Here is a 20,810-nt window from a genome sequence, read left to right on the forward strand (position 1 = left end):
AAGACTGACAGGATCCCCATGTGGGGAGGGTAAGCTATGTTCTGAGACTTAGTATTGAATTGCATGCTTACATAACAGGGCTAAATAGGCTGGTTGACACTAATACAGGGCAATCGATTATTTATTCAAGAAATATTCGTTGGTGACACTTTTCTTAAGCACTTTGGTGTTTTTACTGGGGTATTATCCACATGGCATAAATTTAGTCACTTAGAAGTGATTTTTGTAGGCCTCATAACTCCGGAGTGGAGTGGGAGGGGCCTAATTTCGCGCCTCAGGCGCGCATTTAGAATTGAAAGTCTGTTCATGCTGCTTCACATGGAGGGTCCAGCTGCTGTTTGAGGGCCCAAAAGAAGCTTTATTCCCCCAAATCTGATCCCTAAGGGCAGGTAGGGCCACAGCTGTAAGCTGTGGCAAGGTGCTGTAGTTCTTAACCGGTTGTTGGCTTTAGGCTGCTCCGGTTTGGGCATTAAGGGGTTAATCGTTCTGAAACTTGTGGTGCAATCATATTAAAGCCTTAGGTACATACTGTAAAAATTTCAAAAAGATTGGTGCATTTTTCACTGTTTTGTAAAATTGTGTGCTCTTTTTATTTCTTAAAGGCACAGTAACGTTTTTTTCAAATTGTGTTTTTTATTTGATTAAAGTATTTTCCAAGCTTGCTTGTGTATACTACTAGTATGTTAAACATGTCTGACACTAAGGAAAATCCTTGTTCAATGTGTTTAGAAGCCATGGGGGAACCCCCTCTCAGAATGTGTCCCAATTGCACTAATACGTCTATACACTTTAAAGATCATATTGTTGCACTTAAAAGTGTGGCCCTAGATGATTCTCTGACTGAGGAGAATGAGGATAGTCCGTCTACCTCTCCCCATGTGTCACAACCAGTTACGCCCGCTCAAGCGATGCCTAGTACCTCTAGTGCGTCTGCCCCTATTACTTTGCAACAACTAGCGACAGTCATGGATAATTCCCTTGCGGCCTTTCTATCCAAACTGCCAGTTTTCCCTACAAAGCGCGACAGCTCTATTTTAAGAACAGATGATGAGCAGTCTGAAGCTTTGGTAGCCTTATCTGATGTACCCTCACAACACTCCGATGTGGGGGTGAAGGATTTGATGTCTGAGGGAGAAATTTCCGACTCAGGAAAGATTGCTCGTCAGGCAGAGTCAGATTCATTAGCGTTTAAATTTAAACTGGAACACCTCTGCGTATTACTCAGGGAGGTATTAGCCACTCTGGATGATTGTGACCCTATGGTGGTCCCAGAGAAATTGTGTAAAATGGAAAAGTACTTAGAAGTCCCTGTATACACTGATGCGTTTCCGATCCCCAAAAGGGTTGCAGATATTGTTACTAGGGAGTGGGATAGACCAGGTGTCCCTTTTGTCCCCCCCCCCTATTTTTAAGAAAATGTTCCCCATAACTGACCCCAAGCGGGACTCGTGGTAGACGGTCCCTAAGGTAGAGGGGGCTGTTTCTTCACTTGCTAAGCGCACAACTATACCAATTGAAGACAGTTGTGCTTTTAAAGATCCTATGGATAAAAAGTTAGAAGGTTTACTTAAGAAAATTTTTGTTCAACAAGGTTTCCTTCTCCAACCTATTGCCTGCATTATTCCGGTAACTACTGCAGCGGCTTTCTGGTTTGCGGCGCTGGAGGAATCGCTCCAGACGGAGACCTCATATGACGAGATTATGGATATAATTAAGGCTCTAAAGCTGGCTAATTCTTTTATCACAGATGCCGCTTTCCAGTTAGCGAAGTTAGCGGCAAAAAATTCAGGTTTCGCCCCTTATGGCGCGCAGAGCACTTTGGCTCAAGTCATGGTTGGCCGATGTGTCGTCAAAATCCAAATTATTAAATATCCCTTTCAAGGGAAAGACCCTTTTGGCCCATAATTGAAAGAGATTATTTCAGATATCACAGGGGGAAAGGGCCATGCTCTCCCCCAGGACAAGCCCTTTAAGGCTAGAAACAAAGCTAACTTTCGTTCCTTTCGTAACTTCAGGGGCGGTCCCGCTTCAGCCTCTACAGCGGCAAAGCAAGAGGGTAACGCTTCACAGCCCAAGGCAACCTGGAAGCCTTACCAGGGCTGGAACAAGGGTAAACAGGCCAAAAAGTCTGCAGCTGCTACCAAGACAGCATGAAGGGGTAGCCCCCGATCCGGGACCGGATCTAGTAGGGGGCAGACTCTCTCTCTTCGCTCAGGCCTGGGCAAGAGATGTTCACGATCCCTGGGCATTAGAGATTGTTACCCAGGGATATCTTCTAGAATTCAAGGACTCTCCTCCAAGGGGAAGGTTCCACATTTCTCGTCTGTCTACAGACCAGACAAAGAAAAAGGCGTTTTTATGCTGTGTAGAAGATCTACTTACAATGCGAGTGATCCACCCAGTTCCAATTGCAGAACAAGGGCTGGGGTTTTACTCAAACCTGTTTGTGGTTCCCAAAAAAGAAGGAACTTTCAGAACCAATCCTGGATCTCAAAATTCTAAACAAATTCCTCAGAGTTCCATCGTTCAAGATGGAGACCATTCAGACAATCTTACCAATGATCCAGGAGGGTCAATATATGACTACCGTGGATCTAAAGGATGCGTACCTACATATTCCTATCCACAAAGATCATCACCAGTTTCTCAGGTTCGCCTTTCTGGACAAGCATTATCAGTTTGTGGCTCTTCCTTTCGGGTTGGCCACTGCTCCCAGAATTTTCGCAAAGGTGCTAGGGTCCCTCCTGGCGGTGCTAAGACCGCGGGGCATAGCAGTGGCGCCTTACTTAGACGACATCTTAATTCAAGCGTTGACTTTCCAAAGAACCAAGTCTCACACGGAGATCGTATTGGCCTTTCTAAGGTCTCACGGGTGAAAAGTGAAGGAAGAAAAGAGTTCTCTCTCCCCTTTTACAAGAGTTCCATTCCTAGGAACCCTGATAGACTCGGTAGAAATGAAAATATTTCTGACGGAGGTCAGAAAGTTAAAGCTGTTAAATATTTGCCGAGCTCTTCATTCCAATCCTCGGCCATCTGTAGCTCAGTGCATGGAGACAATCGGACTAATGGTAGCGGCAATGGACATAGTCCCTTTTGCTCAGATCCATCTCAGACCACTGCAGCTATGCATGCTCAAACAGTGGAATGGGGATTATGCAGATTTGTCTCCTCAAATTCAGCTGAACCAGGAGACCAGAGATTCTCTTCTCTGGTGGTTGTCTCAGGACCACCTGTATCAGGGAATATGTTTCCGCAGACCAGAGTGGATCATTGTAACGACCGATGCCAGTCTGTTAGGCTGGGGAGCGGTCTGGGACTCCCGGAAAGCTCAGGGCTTATGGTCTCGGGAAGAAACTCTTCTCCCGATAAACATTCTGGAACTGAGGGCGATATTCAACGCTCTTCAGGCATGGCCTCAACTAGCGGCGGCCAAATTTATCAGATTTCAGTCGGACAACATCACGACTGTAGCTTACGTCAATCATCAGGGGGGAACAAAGAGTTCCCTAGCAATGATGGAGGTAACCAAAATAATCAGGTGGGCGGAGGATCACTCCCGCTATCTGTCAGCAATTCACATCCCAGGAGTAGACAACTGGGAGGCGGATTTTCTAAGTCGTCAGACTTTTCACCCGGGGGAGTGGGAACTCCACCCGGAGGTATTTGCCCAGCTGACTCAGCTATGGGGCACTCCAGAGTTGGATTTGATGGCGTCCCGTCAGAACGCCAAACTTTCTCCCTACGGGTCCAGGTCCCGGGACCCCAAGGCGGTATTGATAGATGCTCTAGCAGCGCCTTGGTCCTTCAATCTGGCTTATGTTTTTCCCGTTTCCTCTCCTCCCTCGTCTGGTTGCCAGAATCAAGCAGGAGAAGGCTTCGGTGATTCTGATAGCACCTGCGTGGCCACGCAGGACTTGGTATGCAGACCTAGTGGACATGTCATCTGTCCCACCATGGACACTGCCAATGAGGCAGGATCTTCTAATACAGGGTCCGTTCAAGCATCCAAATCTAGTTTCTCTACGTCTGACTGCTTGGAGATTGAACGCTTAATTCTATCAAAGCTTGGTTTCTGTGAGTCAGTTATAGATACTCTGATTCAGGCTAGAAAGACTGTCACCAGGAAAATCTACCATAAGATATGGCGGAAATATCTTTGTTGGTGTGAATTCAAGGGTTACTCATGGAGTAAGATTAGGATTCCCAGGATATTGTCTTTTCTCCAAGAAGGATTGGAGAAAGGATTGTCAGCTAGTTCCTTAAAAGGACAAATATCTGCTCTGTCTATTCTTTTACACAAGCGTCTGGCAGAGGTACCAGACGTTCAAACGTTTGCTCAGGCTTTAGTCAGAATCAAGCCTGTCTATAAACCTGTGGCTCCGCCATGGAGTCTAAATCTAGTTCTTTCAGTTCTTCAAGGGGTTCCGTTTGAACCTTTACATTCCATAGATATTAAGTTGTTATCTTGGAAAGTTTTGTTTTTAGTAGCTATCTCTTCTGCTCGAAGGGTTTCAGAATTATCTGCCTTACAGTGTGATTCACCTTACCTGGTGTTCCACGCAGATAAGGTAGTTTTGCGTACCAAACCTGGTTTTCTTCCTAAAGTTGTTTCTAACAAGAATATTAACCAGGAAATAGTTGTTCCTTCTCTGTGTCCTAATCCATCTTCAAAGAAGGAACGTCTACTGCACAATCTTGATGTTGTTCGGGCTTTAAAGTTCTATTTACAAGCAACTAAGGATTTCAGACAAACACCTTCCTTGTTTGTTATCTATTCTGGTAAGAGGAGAGGTCAGAAAGCGACTGCTACCTCTCTTTTTGGCTGAAAAGCATCATCCGTTTGGCCTATGAGACTGCTGGCCAGCAGCCTCCTGAACGTATTACTGCTCATTCTACCAGAGCAGTGGCTTCCACATGGGCTTTCAAAAATGAGGCTTCTGTTGAACAGATTTGTAAGGCAGCGACTTGGTCTTCACTGCATACTTTTGCCAAATTTTACAAATTTGATACTTTTGCTTCTTTGGAGGCTATTTTTGGTTTTACAAGCAGTGGTGCCTTCCGTTTAAGGTACCTGTCTTGTTCCCTCCCTTCATCCGTGTCCTAAAGCTTTGGTATTGGTATCCCACAAGTAAAGGATGAATCAGTGGACTGGATACACCTTTCAAGAGAAAACAGAATTTATGCTTACCTGATAAATTAATTTCTCTTGCGGTGTATCCAGTCCACGGCCCGCCCTGGCATTTACGTCAGGTAAATTTTTTTGTTTAAACTACAGTCACCACTGCACCCTATGGTTTCTCCTTTTTCTTCCTAACCTTTGGTCGAATGACTGGGGGGTGGAGCTAAGGGGGAGCTATATGGACAGCTTTGCTGTGTGCTCTCTTTGCCACTTCCTGTATGGAATGAGAATATCCCACAAGTAAAGGATGAATCCGTGGACTGGATACACCGCAAGAGAAAGTAATTTATCAGGTAAGCATAAATTCTGTTTTTTTAACCCTTTCCCACCTGCAGAAAAGTCTTAAAATTACGGGTTCTTAACGGAATAAATAAAGGAGCTAATTTTCCAGACAGTATATAGGTGTACCAGGGTCCCACTAGTTTCTACCAGTTTTGAACTGATGGCACTGCTGGACATCTTTGGACTGGGAAGTAACCATGATGTGTCTTTCATCTGCTACACTAAGTTTCCGTGGCCGACCACTGCGTTTATGGTCCTTAACAATGCCCATTTCTTTGTGCTTCTTCAGAAGAGCTTTGACAGCACATCTGGAAACCCATGTGTGCCTTGAAATGTCTGCCTAAGAGAGACCTTGTTGGTGCAGTAGAACTACTACCTTGTGTCTTGTTTCTGTGCTCGGCCTTTGCTATGGTGTAACAACCTCATCTTGTTAGCCTGTTCCTCACCTAGTTTTATTCCTCCTACACAGTTGTTTCTGTTTTAGTTAATGATTGTGTTTCAATCTACATATTAAATTGGTGATCTTTACTGCTGTTTGGTATAATTGTTGCACCAGACTATATGCCTACCCAAACCATGACTTTCGTTAAGTGTACCTAGAAGAATTGTTTTGAAGGCAAAAGGTGGTCAAATATTGATTTCACTCAGTTTGCATTTTTGTTAATTGATACTACATACAAATTATTTACATTTCTATTTTTGAAAGCTCTGCCTCTTAGCTAAGCCAAACAAATATTAAACATTTATTCAAATTTTAAATGTTTTTTTTTTTTGTTTCATTAATTAATATTGTATTTTCTTGATATTATCTTGATATCGTAATACAAGCTTTTTAAAGTTGATAGTCACTTATATACAACATTTAGGGCTAGATTGCGAGTGGAGCACAAAGGGTTTACGCTCATCGGGCTTACCTTACCACTCATATTACAAGTTGCAAGTAAACACGATCATGTGATCTCAATTTCAATTTACGCTAGAATGATTACTGTGACTTCAGAGCTCTGGTTAACTGTTTCTCAAAATATAAAAGTTGCACAAAACACATAAAAAATACATGATAAAGTACAGGTACACTCATAACAACACAATCTAATAAAAATGATTCAATAATAATATTGCACACAAAATTTATAAAGGCTCAAAGCTATTAGGTCTCAGGTGTTAGAAAAGAAAAGGCAGGGAAAGGGCTTTAACATTGAGACACATACATATACATGTCTAAAAAAGTGTATGTATGTGTGGATATATATATATATGTTCTATTTATGTGTACATATGTATTTATATGTGTACATATGTATTTATGTATTTATATGTGTACATATGTATTTATGTTAATATATGTGTGTGTGTATATATATATATATATATATATATATATATTTACAGACATATATACACATATAAACACACAAAAAATATTTTATTATATAAACACAAATACTTATGTACACACATATAGACATATATATAAGTGCATTGGAGCCTTTTGCCATTAAGTAGATGAAAACATGTCAAATCATATTTGATAAAGATTTTTACTATGTATTTACTGTAAATATTTCACATTCCAGTGTTCTGCACAAAGCGGAATATGTTCTATGTATTTATAAATAGATATTTATATTTATATATATATATATATATGTGTGTGTGTAAATATCTATACCTATATATAGGCTTACCATAATTTTTAGAGGTGATACTGGGACCAGTGGGGGTGTGGTCAAGGGGGTGTGTCGATTGCCGTCCGGAACTAATTTTCAAAAAAACTCACAAACGCATCATTTAATCTCTTTAAAAATAGGCTCTGACTTGAATAGAAGGTATCAATAAGTGGCACTAGACATTATTTGGGGGGACAACAAAGGCGAATTTTTAAATCTCTGCATCTGCTGTATAATAGAGAAAGAAGAGACAGAAAAATATATCTAATGCTGCCCCCTAGAGCTTTGGGAGGGATAACAACTATATTCCTCGCATCCTAATCAATAAGCCTATAGTAGTCATTAGTGGTTAATGGTTGTGGTTAAGAGGTCAGCACTAGTCTAGTGACGGGAGGTTATAGTAGAAGCAGTCGGTAGTGAATTATAACTATTTACATAGTATTCATGGTAAGCACTGACCCAAACAGTGAAAAGATTAGTATTTCACCTTTTAATGATGGGAGTTGGAGACTGACTGTACCAGTAAGATAAGAGAGATTTAGGAAAATAAGCGACGTAATTGTGGCTCCCGTAAATAAATACCAGTACTGGATAACACTACACCAAGATTCCAGTTTGGTTGCATTTATTATTTACCTCCAAGTTTTAACAGGTCAGTCCTTAGGAGACTATGACCCAAATGAGTGATATTCAGTGCTTGTGGCACAGTGATGACTGCTGATTCTGAGTCACCAATTTCCCGAACCGATTATGCTCACTCTGAAGGGAGGCATGGTAGTGTGTACGGGAGGTAGCTTAAATATTCCTGGTCTTATTCGCTCCTGTTCTGCCCTGTGTGCCTTGGTGTCACAGTTATGATTAGCTCTTTCCTGGTTCTGCTTTGCTTCCGTTACTGACTCTCTTTATGTCCTGGTTCAGTCTTTTTCTTCCACGATTCTTACCAGTTCCTTATAGCCCTAGTTCTGCCCTGCATTGTCACTGCTGCTGTCAGTGTTTTGTCTGATGACACCTTAAATTCTTTTCACCACAGCGCGTTTTTGGATTGGATGAATAAAGCTTTTTGGGCGTGTCACTGAGTGTGGCTTCCAATCGAAGGGTTGTGTGGTACTTGCAATTCATTTTTAATTTAGAGGGGGCATTCGGGGACCTACACAGTATAGCATTTTGTGATAATACTGCCCATGTCAGCTATGCTAGCCAATTGCAATCAGAATGTAAAAAAAAAAACGCTTTTGTATTGCCGGTATTTGTAATGCCGGCACCGGCTGGGACAGAATGAACAATTGGATGGGACACTGGGACAGCGCCTCCAAACAGGGACAATCCAAGTCAAACTGGGATGTCTGGTAAGCCTACTTATATATAATCATGTGTGTGTATATGTGTATGTATATATATATATATATATATATATATATACATATATATATATATATATATATATATATATATATATATATATATATATATATATATATATAAAAGACACAGTGATGTCACTTCCTATTTCACGGATCAACAGTGACCCGTATTTTGCAATACTACACTAGAGATCCTCCTGGGTTCCAATTTTACAACCAGCGCAGTTCCATGTCTGATCCTACAGTGACGTCATCACCACATGACAAACACCACGCTGCTTGTATTGCAGCTGTAAGAAACAAAGTGTTGGTTTGTAGCTGGAAGGGGAGATCTGCTCACAGAAGATCTTGCAAAATTAAAGCTACATACTCCAAGAGGTGGATGGCATATTTGAATATCCTGGGAGGAAACAACTGGATGTGAATTATTTCGTTACTACATACTCCAAAAGGTGGATGAGATCATAAAGACATCCCTCTCCATACCGGACTTACCTGTACCAGTACTTGATTACCCCTTTCAGTGCGGCAATTTACCTCATTATATTGAGGTAAATTCTGGTAAGGGGATTAACATAACAAGAAAATATTTGAGTGGACTTTTACCATTTTGCATTATTTTGCACTTGATGATTCATTGATTTTATAATAATATTTATTTCTGGACTTTTATATCTACTTATTTATCATTTTATGTTTTATATATAGATAAGGAATTTTTTAGCGCTGTTTTCCCCTTGTACCCATATAGGTATAGATATATATTGTACCAAAATACCATCAGATATATGTAGAAATATTAATTTCTGAATAACTAGAACATAGTCTTCATTGTGCAGAACATTGGAATGTGAAATATATATATATTTTTTTTGAGTTAGTGCAAATGAGAATATGCGATCGTGTTTGCACGAGAGTTGGGTGTTTTTTTCCCACTTTTTTTTCCATTGACTTCTATGGGGGAATACGTGAACGTGCACGTGATATACTAATTTTGGATTTTTGTGTTGGTCTGTTTACCGCGCGAGCAAATACAGTTTATTTTCAACTCAAAATACGAGTGCAACCCGACGAGTGCAAAAAGCTTACTTAAAGCACAATTAACGCTCAAGCGAGAGCGTTAATTTGCACTCTACTTGTAATCTGGCCCTTAGTAATTAACTCACTATTTAAAATGTGATGGATGGGCTTTATGAAGTGATACCAGTTTTTCAGTTTCTTGTTTTATGTCACTTATTAGGAGCCTTAAATCACCATCTTAATTTGGAGTCGGTTTCTTTGCTTGGAGCATAGTTGTACAACTGCACTTTTAAACTTTATGGAAAATGTATTCTAGTTACCAAAGTGTTGTGCAGTGCACAGTTTATTTCTGGTGACACAAGACTAGATGTGTGCAAAGCTACTCAGACAAGCACAACAGGCCTTTTGCTATGTTTCCTACTACTACACATTCCGAACTGTGCTAATGTATAGCACTGGTAAAACAAAGAATGCAAGCCTTCAGTACAAGTGGCTGCAATCTGTAACAGTCAGAGTTTAAGTTGAGGACACATCTTAATTATCATAAAAGGAAAAGTCTTAAAAGCAGTGCACGGTTTTAACAAATCAAAATTATCTTAAAAGGAAAAGTCCTAAAAGCAGAGAGCAATAAAATGTTAAATAAATAGCAAGAAAGTGGTTTTGCTTTAGACTTCTAGACTGAAGTTCAACTAATTATGACTATTGAGCTTGAAGGGACTCACAAGCATTCTCTTCCTTACCTTCTAGTGCCTCCTATGGTAATTCCAGCGCCCCCTCCATCTCTCATGCCTAACAGTGCCTCCCTCAGTAATCCCACTGCTCCACAGGAGGCAGTAGAGCCCACTTTGGGAACCACTGATCTATGTGTACTGTGCAGTATAAAGATGATGACTATACACAGATAATGACCACATAGGCACACACCTATATATAGACTGGCTGCTATGGGCCCCCCGTTACTAATGCCCTGCTGCACCAGTAACAGTTCCACCCTTGTGAAGCTTAATACATTTGGAACATTATCGTTCCTTCACATGGCCTCTTGGCAACCTCACAAGCATCTATGAATCTAGCCCGATATCTTTAGTCACAACACACCAGACGTCTGAAAACACTGAGAGAACCACACTTATTATGTAGGTCTATATGGAATTGAATCGTTGTTTTAATAACAGTTTAGATTTTTATCATGAAATAGTTGCACTCATTTTTAACATAAAATTCTTTTATTTTTTTGCAGAAAGAAAAAAGGATTGTTTTCAAGAAAAAAGGACAAAGAGAAACCTGAGAAACCAAAAATGGTCAGCCCTTTTACTATGGTAAGATTCGGAGCAGAAAATGCTGCTTTCTGGTCATTTTTCTGTAAATTGTATGGTCGGTATCGTATTTATTTTATTTTGAGATGTTTCATTGGTCAATAAAAGCTATAGAACATTTTTATAATACTTATATTCTCAAAAGCAGAGTATTTTAAGATCAGTTAGAGGGACAGTGTACTGTTAAATATGGTCCCAATAATACATTTTACCTGTTTGAGTGTATTAAATTGTCTACCTTTATTATGTCATGTCATATGTATGAAAATAGCTACACTTCCAGTGGGGTGGTGGGAGAGAAAGGTACTAAAATATAAATTTTCAATTGTATAGTATTAGGCTTTGTGTATGTAGACAGAGATAAGATAATGAGGCGTGTGTATATAAAGAATAAAAATAAGGAGTTCTGATCTTCCTGCAAAACCAGCTATTTCCCATACATTTTATACTCTGTACCTTATAACAAGTCACTGAAAACACATAAACAGGAAAGCAATTTTACAATGCACTGCCCATTTAATATACCATTAAAGAGTAAAAATGCAGGCTTTGAAAGATACTTACTGCTAATCTATTTTAAAAATGTTTTCTATTATTTTAGTTTTAATTATTATAATTAATTAATATGATTATTATTTCTAGCTAAAGTAGGTTGATGAATGTAAATTACTTTGCTGAGTATGCTGATATCAGTTGTGGAATCTCCCCTGTGATTGAGCTGTGGTTTGGAAACCATCGACTAGATCACGAGTTTTGCGGTAAGCTGAAAAAGCAGCGTTAACAGGTCCTAACGCTGCTTTTTCACTACCGCTGGTATTACGAGTCTTATAGGTTTAGGGGCACCACGCACTTTTTTGGCCTTACCACAAACCGACTTACGTAAACTTCGTAAAGTCTTTTTTTTCTATGGGACTTCAATAGCGCTGGTGTTACGAGTCTGTCCTGGGAGGCCAAAAAGTGAGCGGTACACCCTCTACTTCCAAGATCCGTTACGCATTCTAAAGTCAGTAGTTAAGAGTTTTATGGTACAACGCCGTAGCATAAAACTCATAACTAAAGTGCTAAAAAGTACACTAACACACATAAACTACCTATTAACCCCTAAACCGAGGCCCTCCCGCATCACAAACACTATAATAAAATGTTTAACCCCTAATCTGCCGCTCCGGACATCGCCGCCACTAGAATAAACATATTAACCCCTAAACCGCCGCACTCCCGCCTCGCAAACACTAGTTAAATATTATTAACCCCTAATCTGCCGCCCCTAACATCGCCACCACCTACATTATACTTATTAACCCCTAATCTGGCGCCCCCAACGTCGCCGCCACTATATTACATTTATTAACCCCTAAACCTAAGTCTAACCCTAACACCCCCTAACTTAAATATAATTTAAATAAATCTAAAAAAAAATACTATCATTAACTACATTATTCCTATTTAAAACTAAATACTTACCTATAAAGTAAACTTTATGCTAGCTACAATATAACTAATAGTTACATTGTAGCTAGATTAGGGTTTATTTTTTATTTTACAGGCAAGTTTGTATTTATTTTAACTAGGTAGACTAGTTAGTAAATAGTTATTAACTATTTAATAACTACCTAGCTAAAATAAATACAAATTTACCTGTAAAATAAAACCTAACCTAAGTTGCAATAACACTACACTACAATTAAATAAATTACCTACATTAAATACAATTAAATAAATTAAATTAGCTAAATCACAAACCCCCCCCACTAAATTACAGAAAATAAAAAACAAATTACAGATCTTTAAACTAATTACACCTAATCTAATAGCCCTATCAAAATTAAAAAAGCCCCCCCAAAATAAAAAAAAAACCCTAGCCTAAACTAAGCTACCAATAGCCCTTTAAAGGGCCTTTCTCCAACATTGGTGTGTCCGGTCCACGGCGTCATCCTTACTTGTGGGATATTCTCTTCCCCAACAGGAAATGGCAAAGAGTCCCAGCAAAGCTGGTCACATGATCCCTCCTAGGCTCCGCCCACCCCAGTCATTCTCTTTGCCGTTGCACAGGCAACATCTCCACGGAGATGGTTAAGAGTTTTTTTGGTGTTTAAATGTAGTTTTTATTCTTCTATCAAGTGTTTGTTATTTTAAAATAGTGCTGGTATGTACTATTTACTCTGAAACAGAAAAGGATGAAGATTTCTGTTTGTAAGAGGAAGATGATTTTAGCAGACAGTAACTAAAATCGGTTGCTGTTTCCACATAGGACTGTTGAGATGAAGTAACTTCAGTTGGGGGAAACAGTTAGCAGACTTTTCTGCTTAAGGTATGACTAGCCATATTTCTAACAAGACTGTGTAATGCTGGAAGGCTGTCATTTCCCCTCATGGGGACCGGTAAGCCATTTTCTTAGTCAAAAACAAACAGAATAAAGGGCTTATTATGGGCTAAAAAACTGGTAGACATTTTTATGGGCTAAATCGATTGCTTTATTTGTGCATATTATTCAAATTTAGGCTAACAATTGACATTTATAATCTTGGGGAACGTTTATAAAACGGCAGGCCTTTCTAGTCATAGACTGAGCCTCATTTTCGCGCCATTAATGCGCAGTTGTTTTTTGAGAACAGGGCATGCAGATGCATGTGTGTGGATCTAAGAATCTCTGAAAAAGCTTTTAGAAGGCGTCATTTGGTATCGTATTCCCCTCAGGGCTTGGTTGGGTCTTAGCAAAGACTGTATCTGGGACTGTATAGGGGTTAAATTGAAAAACGGCTCCAGTTCCGTTATTTTAAGGGTAATTTTTGAACAATTCCTTCATACTTTTTCACATATTAGTAATTAGTAATAAAGTGTTTTCTGTTTGAAATTTAAAGTGACAGTAACGGTTTTATTTTAAAACGTTTTTTGTGCATTGTTGACAAGTTTAAGCCTGTTTAACATGTCTATACCTTCAGATAAGCTATGTTCTATATGTATGAAAGCCAATGTGTCTCCCCATTTAAATTTATGTGATAATTGTGCCATAGCGTCCAAACAAAGTAAGGACAGTACTGCCACAAATAATGATATTGCCCAAGATGATTCCTCAAATGAGGGGAGTAAACATGATACTACATCATCTCCTACTGTGTCTACACCAGTTTTGCCCATGCAGGAGGCCCCTAGTACATCTAGTGCGCCAATACTTATTACCATGCAACAATTAACGGCTGTAATGGATAACTCCATAGCAAATCTTTTATCCAAAATGCCTACTTATCAGAGAAAGCGCGATTGCTCTGTTTTAAACACTGAAGAGCAAGAGGACGCTGATGATAATTGTTCTGTCATACCCTCACACCAATCTGAAGGGGCCATGAGGGAGGTTTTGTCTGAGGGAGAAATTTCAGATTCAGGAAAAATTTCTCATCAAGCTGAACCTGATGTTGTGACATTTAAATTTAAATTAGAACATCTCCGCGCACTGCTTAAGGAGGTGTTATCTACTCTGGATGATTGTGACAATTTGGTCATTCCAGAGAAATTATGCAAGATGGACAGGTTTCTAGAGGTTCCAGTGCCCCCCGACGCTTTTCCTATACCCAAGCGGGTGGCGGACATAGTAAATAAAGAGTGGGAAAAGCCCGGCATACCTTTTGTTCCTCCCCTATATTTAAGAAATTATTTCCTATGGTCGACCCCAGAAAGGACTTATGGCAGACAGTCCCCAAGGTCGAGGGGGCAGTTTCTACTCTAAACAAACGCACTACTATTCCTATCGAAGATAGTTGTGCTTTCAAAGATCCTATGGATAAAAAATTGGAAGGTTTGCTTAAAAAGATTTTTGTACAGCAAGGCTACCTTCTACAACCAATTTCATGCATTGTTCCTGTCACTACGGCAGCGTGGTTCTGGTTCGAGGAACTAGAAAAGTCGCTCAGTAGAGAAACTCCATATGAGGAGGTTATGGACAGAGTTCACGCACTTAAATTGGCTAACTCTTTTATTTTAGATGCCGCTTTGCAATTAGCAAAATTAGCGGCGAAAAATTCAGGGTTTGCTATTGTGGCGCGCAGAGCGCTTTGGCTAAAGTCTTGGTCAGCGGATGTGTCATCCAAGACAAAATTACTTAACATTCCTTTCAAAGGTAAAACTTTATTTGGACCTGATTTGAAAGAGATTATTTCAGACATCACTGGGGGAAAGGGCCACGCCCTTCCACAGGATAGGTCTTTTAAGGCTAAAAATAAGCCTAATTTTCGTCCCTTTCGCAGAAATGGACCAGCCTCTAATTCTGCATCCTCTAAGCAAGAGGGTAATGCCTCACAACCCAAACCAGCCTGGAAACCAATGCAAGGCTGGAACAAAGGTAAGCAGGCCAAGAAGCCTGCCACTGCTAACAAGACAGCATGAAGAAGTAGCCCCCGATCCGGGACCGGATCTGGTGGGGGGCAGACTCTCTCTCTTTGCTCAGGCTTGGGCAAGAGATGTTCAGGATCCTTGGGCGCTAGAAATAGTTTCTCAAGGTTATCTCCTGGAATTCAAGGAACTACCGCCAAGGGGAAGGTTCCACAAGTCTCACTTATCCTCAAACCAAATAAAGAGACAGGCATTCTTACACTGTGTAGAAGACCTGTTAAAGATGGGAGTGATACACCCAGTTCCAATAAAGGAACAAGGAATGGGATTTTATTCCAATCTGTTCGTAGTTCCCAAAAAAGAGGGAACGTTCAGACCAATTTTGGATTTGAAGATCCTAAACAAATTTCTCAGGGTACCATCGTTCAAAATGGAAACTATTCGAACGATTCTACCCACCATCCAGGAAAGTCAATTTATGACTACCGTGTATCTAAAGGATGCGTACCTACATATCCCTATCCACAAGGAACATCATCAGTTCCTAAGGTTCGCTTTTCTGGACAAACATTACCAGTTTGTGGCTCTTCCATTCGGATTAGCCACTGCTCCAAGGATTTTCACAAAGGTGCTAGGGTCCCTTCTAGCGGTTCTAAGACCAAGGGGCATTGCAGTAGTACCTTACTTGGACGACATTCTAATACAAGCGTCGTCCCTGTCAAAGGCAAAGGCTCATACGGACATCGTTCTAGCCTTTCTCACATCTCACGGATGGAAGGTGAACAAAGAAAAGAGTTCTCTGTCCCCGACAATAATAGATTCCTTAGAAATGAGGATTTTTCTGACAGAGGTCAGAAAATCAAAACTTCTAAGCTCTTGTCAAGTGCTTCATTCTGTTCCTCGTCCTTCCATAGAGCAGTGCATGGAAGTAATAGGATTGATGGTTGCAACAATGGACATAGTTCCTTTTGCACGAATTCATCTAAGACCATTACAACTGTGCATGCTCAAACAGTGGAATGGGGATTATACAGACTTGTCTCCAATGATTCAAGTAGATCAAAAGACCAGAGATTCACTCCGTTGGTGGCTGACCCTGGACCATCTGTCCCAGGGAATGAGCTTCCGCAGGCCAGAGTGGGTCATTGTCACGACCGACGCCAGTCTAGTGGGCTGGGGTGCGGTCTGGGAATCCCTGAAAGCTCAGGGTCTATGGTCTCGGGAAGAGTCTCTTCTCCCGATAAACATTCTGGAACTGAGAGCGATATTCAATGCTCTCAGAGCTTGGCCTCAACTAGCAAAGGCCAAATTCATAAGGTTCCAATCAGACAACATGACGACTGTTGCTTATATCAATCATCAAGGGGGAACAAAGAGTTCCCTGGCGATGAAAGAAGTGACCAAAATAATTCAATGGGCGGAGGTTCACTCCTGCCACTTGTCTGCGATCCACATCCCAGGAGTGGAAAATTGGGAAGCGGATTTTCTGAGTCGTCAGACATTTCATCCGGGGGAGTGGGAACTCCATCCGGAAATCTTTGCCCAAATAACTCAATTATGGGGCATTCCAGACATGGATCTGATGGCGTCTCGTGAGAACTTCAAGGTTCCTTGCTACGGGTCCAGATCCAGGGATCCCAAGGCGACTCTAGTAGATGCACTAGTAGCACCTTGGACTTTCAACCTAGCTTACGTATTCCCACCGTTTCCTCTCATTCCCAGGCTGGTAGCCAGGATCAATCAGGAGAGGGCCTCGGTGATCTTGATAGCTCCTGCGTGGCCACGCAGGACTTGGTATGCAGACCTGGTGAATATGTCATCGGCTCCACCATGGAAGCTACCTTTGAGACAGGACCTTCTTGTTCAAGGTCCATTCGAACACCCAAATCTGGTCTCCCTCCAACTGACGGCTTGGAGATTGAACGCTTGATTCTATCAAAGCGTGGGTTTTCAGATTCGGTGATAGATACTCTGGTTCAGGCCAGAAAACCTGTAACTAGAAAAATTTACCATAAAATATGGAAAAAATATATCTGTTGGTGTGAATCCAAAGGATTCCCATGGAATAAGATAAAAATTCCTAAGATTCTCTCCTTTCTTCAAGAAGGTTTGGAGAAAGGATTATCTGCAAGTTCCCTAAAGGGACAGATCTCTGCTTTATCTGTCTTACTACACAAAAGACTGGCAGCTGTGCCAGATGTTCAAGCATTTGTTCAGGCTCTGGTTAGGATCAAGCCTGTTTACAGACCTTTGACTCCTCCCTGGAGTCTAAATCTAGTTCTTTCAGTTCTTCAAGGGGTTCCGTTTGAACCCTTACATTCCATAGATATTAAGTTACTATCTTGGAAAGTTTTGTTTTTGGTTGCAATTTCTTCTGCTAGAAGAGTTTCAGAGTTATTTGCTCTGCAGTGTTCTCCTCCTTATCTGGTGTTCCATGCAGATAAGGTGGTTTTGCGTACTAAGCCTGGTTTTCTTCCTAAAGTTGTTTCTAACAAAAATATTAACCAGGAGATAGTTGTACCTTCTTTGTGTCCGAATCCAGTTTCAAAGAAGGAACGTTTGTTACACAATTTGGACGTTGTCCGTGCTCTAAAGTTCTATTTAGAGGCTACTAAAGATTTCAGACAAACATCTTCCTTGTTTGTTGTTTATTCTGGTAAAAGGAGAGGTCAAAAAGCGACTTCTACCTCTCTTTCCTTTTGGCTTAAAAGCATCATCCGATGCCGGACGGCAGCCTCCTGAAAGAATCACAGCTCACTCCACTAGGGCTGTGGCTTCCACATGGGCCTTCAAGAACGAGGCTTCTGTTGACCAGATATGTAAGGCAGCGACTTGGTCTTCACTGCACACTTTTGCCAAATTTTACAAATTTGATACTTTTGCTTCTTCGGAGGCTATTTTTGGGAGAAAGGTTTTGCAAGCTGTGGTTCCTTCCGTTTAGGTGACCTGATTTGCTCCCTCCCTTCATCCGTGTCCTAAAGCTTTGGTATTGGTTCCCACAAGTAAGGATGACGCTGTGGACCGGACACACCAATGTTGGAGAAAACAGAATTTATGCTTACCTGATAAATTACTTTCTCCAACGGTGTGTCCGGTCCACGGCCCGCCCTGGTTTTTTAATCAGGTCTGATGAATTATTTTCTCTAACTACAGTCACCACGGTATCATATGGTTTCTCCTATATATATTTCCTCCTGTCCGTCGGTCGAATGACTGGGGTGGGCGGAGCCTAGGAGGGATCATGTGACCAGCTTTGCTGGGACTCTTTGCCATTTCCTGTTGGGGAAGAGAATATCCCACAAGTAAGGATGACGCCGTGGACCGGACACACCGTTGGAGAAAGTAATTTATCAGGTAAGCATAAATTCTGTTTTTGCGGGGCATTGCCCCAAAGTAATCAGCTCTTTTCTCTTGTAAGGTGTATCCAGTCCACGGATCATCCATTACTTGTGGGATATTCTCATTCCTATTTCTCTTTAAGTGACGTAATCCAAGATGGCGTCCCTTAGATTCCGATTGGCTGATAGAATTCTATCAACCAATCGGAATTAAGGTAGGAATTAAGGTTGGATGAGCCAATAGGATTGAGCCAATCGGATTGAGCCAATCGGAATCTAAGGGACGCCATCTTGGATGATGTCACTTTAAGAGATATTCATCAGCAAGAAGACGTCGTTTGAAGAGGATGCTCTGCATCGGATGTCTTGAAGATGGAGCCGCTCTGCGCCGGAAGGATGAAGATAGAAGATGCCGTCTGGATGAAGACTTCTGCCCGTCTGGAGGACCACTTCTGCCCGTCTGCAGGACCACTTCTGCCGGCTTTGTTGAGGACATCTTTCCACTTGGATGAAGACTTCTCCCGGTAAGTGAATCTTCAGGGGTTAGTGTTAGGATTTTTTTAAGGGTGTATTGGGTGGGTTTATTTTTTAGGTTAGGGTTTTGGGCCTGCAATAGAGCTACATGCCCTTTTAAGGGCAATGCCCATCCAAATGCCCTTTTCAGGGCAATGGGGAGCTTAGGTTTTTTTAGTTAGTATTTTATTTGAGGGGTTGGTTGTTTGGGTGGTGGGTTTTACTGTTGGGGGGGTTGTTTGTATTTTTTTTTTGCAGAAAAAAGAACTGATTACTTTGGGGCAATGCCCCGCAAAAGGCCCTTTTACGGGCTATTGGTAGTTTAGTTTAGGGTAGGTTTTTTTTTTTTTTTTGGGGGGGGCTTTTTTATTTTGATAGGGCTATTAGATTAGGTGTAATTAGTTTAAAGATCTGTAATTTGTTTTTTATTTTCTGTAATTTAGTGGGTTTTGTGATTTAGCTAATTTAGTTTATTTAATGTAGGTAATTTATTTAATTGTAGTGTAGTGTTAGTGTAACTTAGCAATAAACAAAAGGATGCGCTGACTCAAGGTAGTTAAATGCTGGATAACAAGGTTTATTAGCAATCCATAACTAGTAACAAGTTAGTGAGATCACAGTCAGGAACGCCTGACGCGTTTCGCGCATGCGTGAATGCGCTTCATCAGAGGCAACGTTATTGTGACTTTACGTACACATTTCAACCCCTGACATCTAGGCTGAAGTTGAAGCGGATTGTTACGCATAGTAAACTGAAAAAGGAAAAAAGAGTGAACTATAAGAGTGTGTACTTGGGATCCATAGCTGTGGATATTACTTATACTTTGACTGTCGTTCCCTTTTTACACAAGTTGGGACATTACCCCGTTTTTGGCTTCTCACATATACGTTTTAAAGAAACAGAGGGGGATCCTTTTCTGAACACATTGTTTGTTGTGAACTATTGCTTAGTGTAACTTAGGTTAGGTTTTATTTTACAGGTAAATTTGTATTTATTTTAGCTAGGTAGTTATTAAATAGTTAATAACTATTTAATAACTATGCTACCTAGTTAAAATAAATACAGACTTGCCTGTAAAATAAAAATAAACCCTTAGCTAGCTACAATGTAACTATTAGTTATATTGTAGCTAGTTTAGGGTTTATTTTATAGGTAAGTATTTAGTTTTATATAGGAATAATGTAGTTAATGATAGCAATTTTTTTTCGATTTATTTAAATTATATTTAAGTTAGGGGGTGTTATGGTTAGGGGCAGCGACGTTGGGGATGGCAGATTAGGGGTTAATAAGTGTAGGTAGGTTGCGGCGACATTGTGGGCGGCAGATTAGGGGTTAATAAAAATAATGTAGGTGTCGGCGATGTTGGGGGCAGCAGATTAGGGGTTCATAAGTATAATGTAGGTGGCGGCGATGTCCGGAGCGGCAGATTAGGGGTTAATAAGTATAATGTCGATGTTGGCGATGTCGGGGGGCGGCAGATTAGGGGTTAATAAGTGTAAGATTATGTGTGTTTAGACTCGGGGTTCATGTTAGGGTGTTAGGTGTAAACATAACTTTTATTTCCCCAAAGGAATCAATGGGGCTACGTTACTGAGTTTTACTCTGCTTTTTGGCAGGTGTTAGACTTTTTCTCAGCCGGCTCTCCCCATTGATTTCTATGGGGAAATCGTGCACGAGCACGTACGACCATCTCACCGCTGACTTAAGCAGCGCTGGTTTTGGAGTGAGATATGAGCAAAATTTAGCTCTACGCTCACTTCTTGCGTGTTAACGCCAGGTTGGTAAAAACCCGTAATACCAGCGC

The 20,810-nt window shown here is 40.8% G+C and overlaps 1 protein-coding gene across 1 annotated transcript in view; it reads left to right on the forward strand.

Moving 5' to 3' along the window:
- The window catches only part of ABCB1 (ATP binding cassette subfamily B member 1), a 273,231-nt gene that overhangs the window by 34,013 nt on the left and 218,408 nt on the right, over positions 1–20,810 (forward strand). The window contains exon 3 of the mRNA XM_053713996.1: positions 10,753–10,831. Coding sequence (XP_053569971.1) covers positions 10,753–10,831 — 79 coding nt within the window. The remainder of the gene's footprint in view (positions 1–10,752; positions 10,832–20,810) is intronic.

The sequence above is a fragment of the Bombina bombina genome, chromosome 5 (assembly GCF_027579735.1).
Source record: "Bombina bombina isolate aBomBom1 chromosome 5, aBomBom1.pri, whole genome shotgun sequence".
Classification (NCBI taxonomy): domain Eukaryota; kingdom Metazoa; phylum Chordata; class Amphibia; order Anura; family Bombinatoridae; genus Bombina; species Bombina bombina.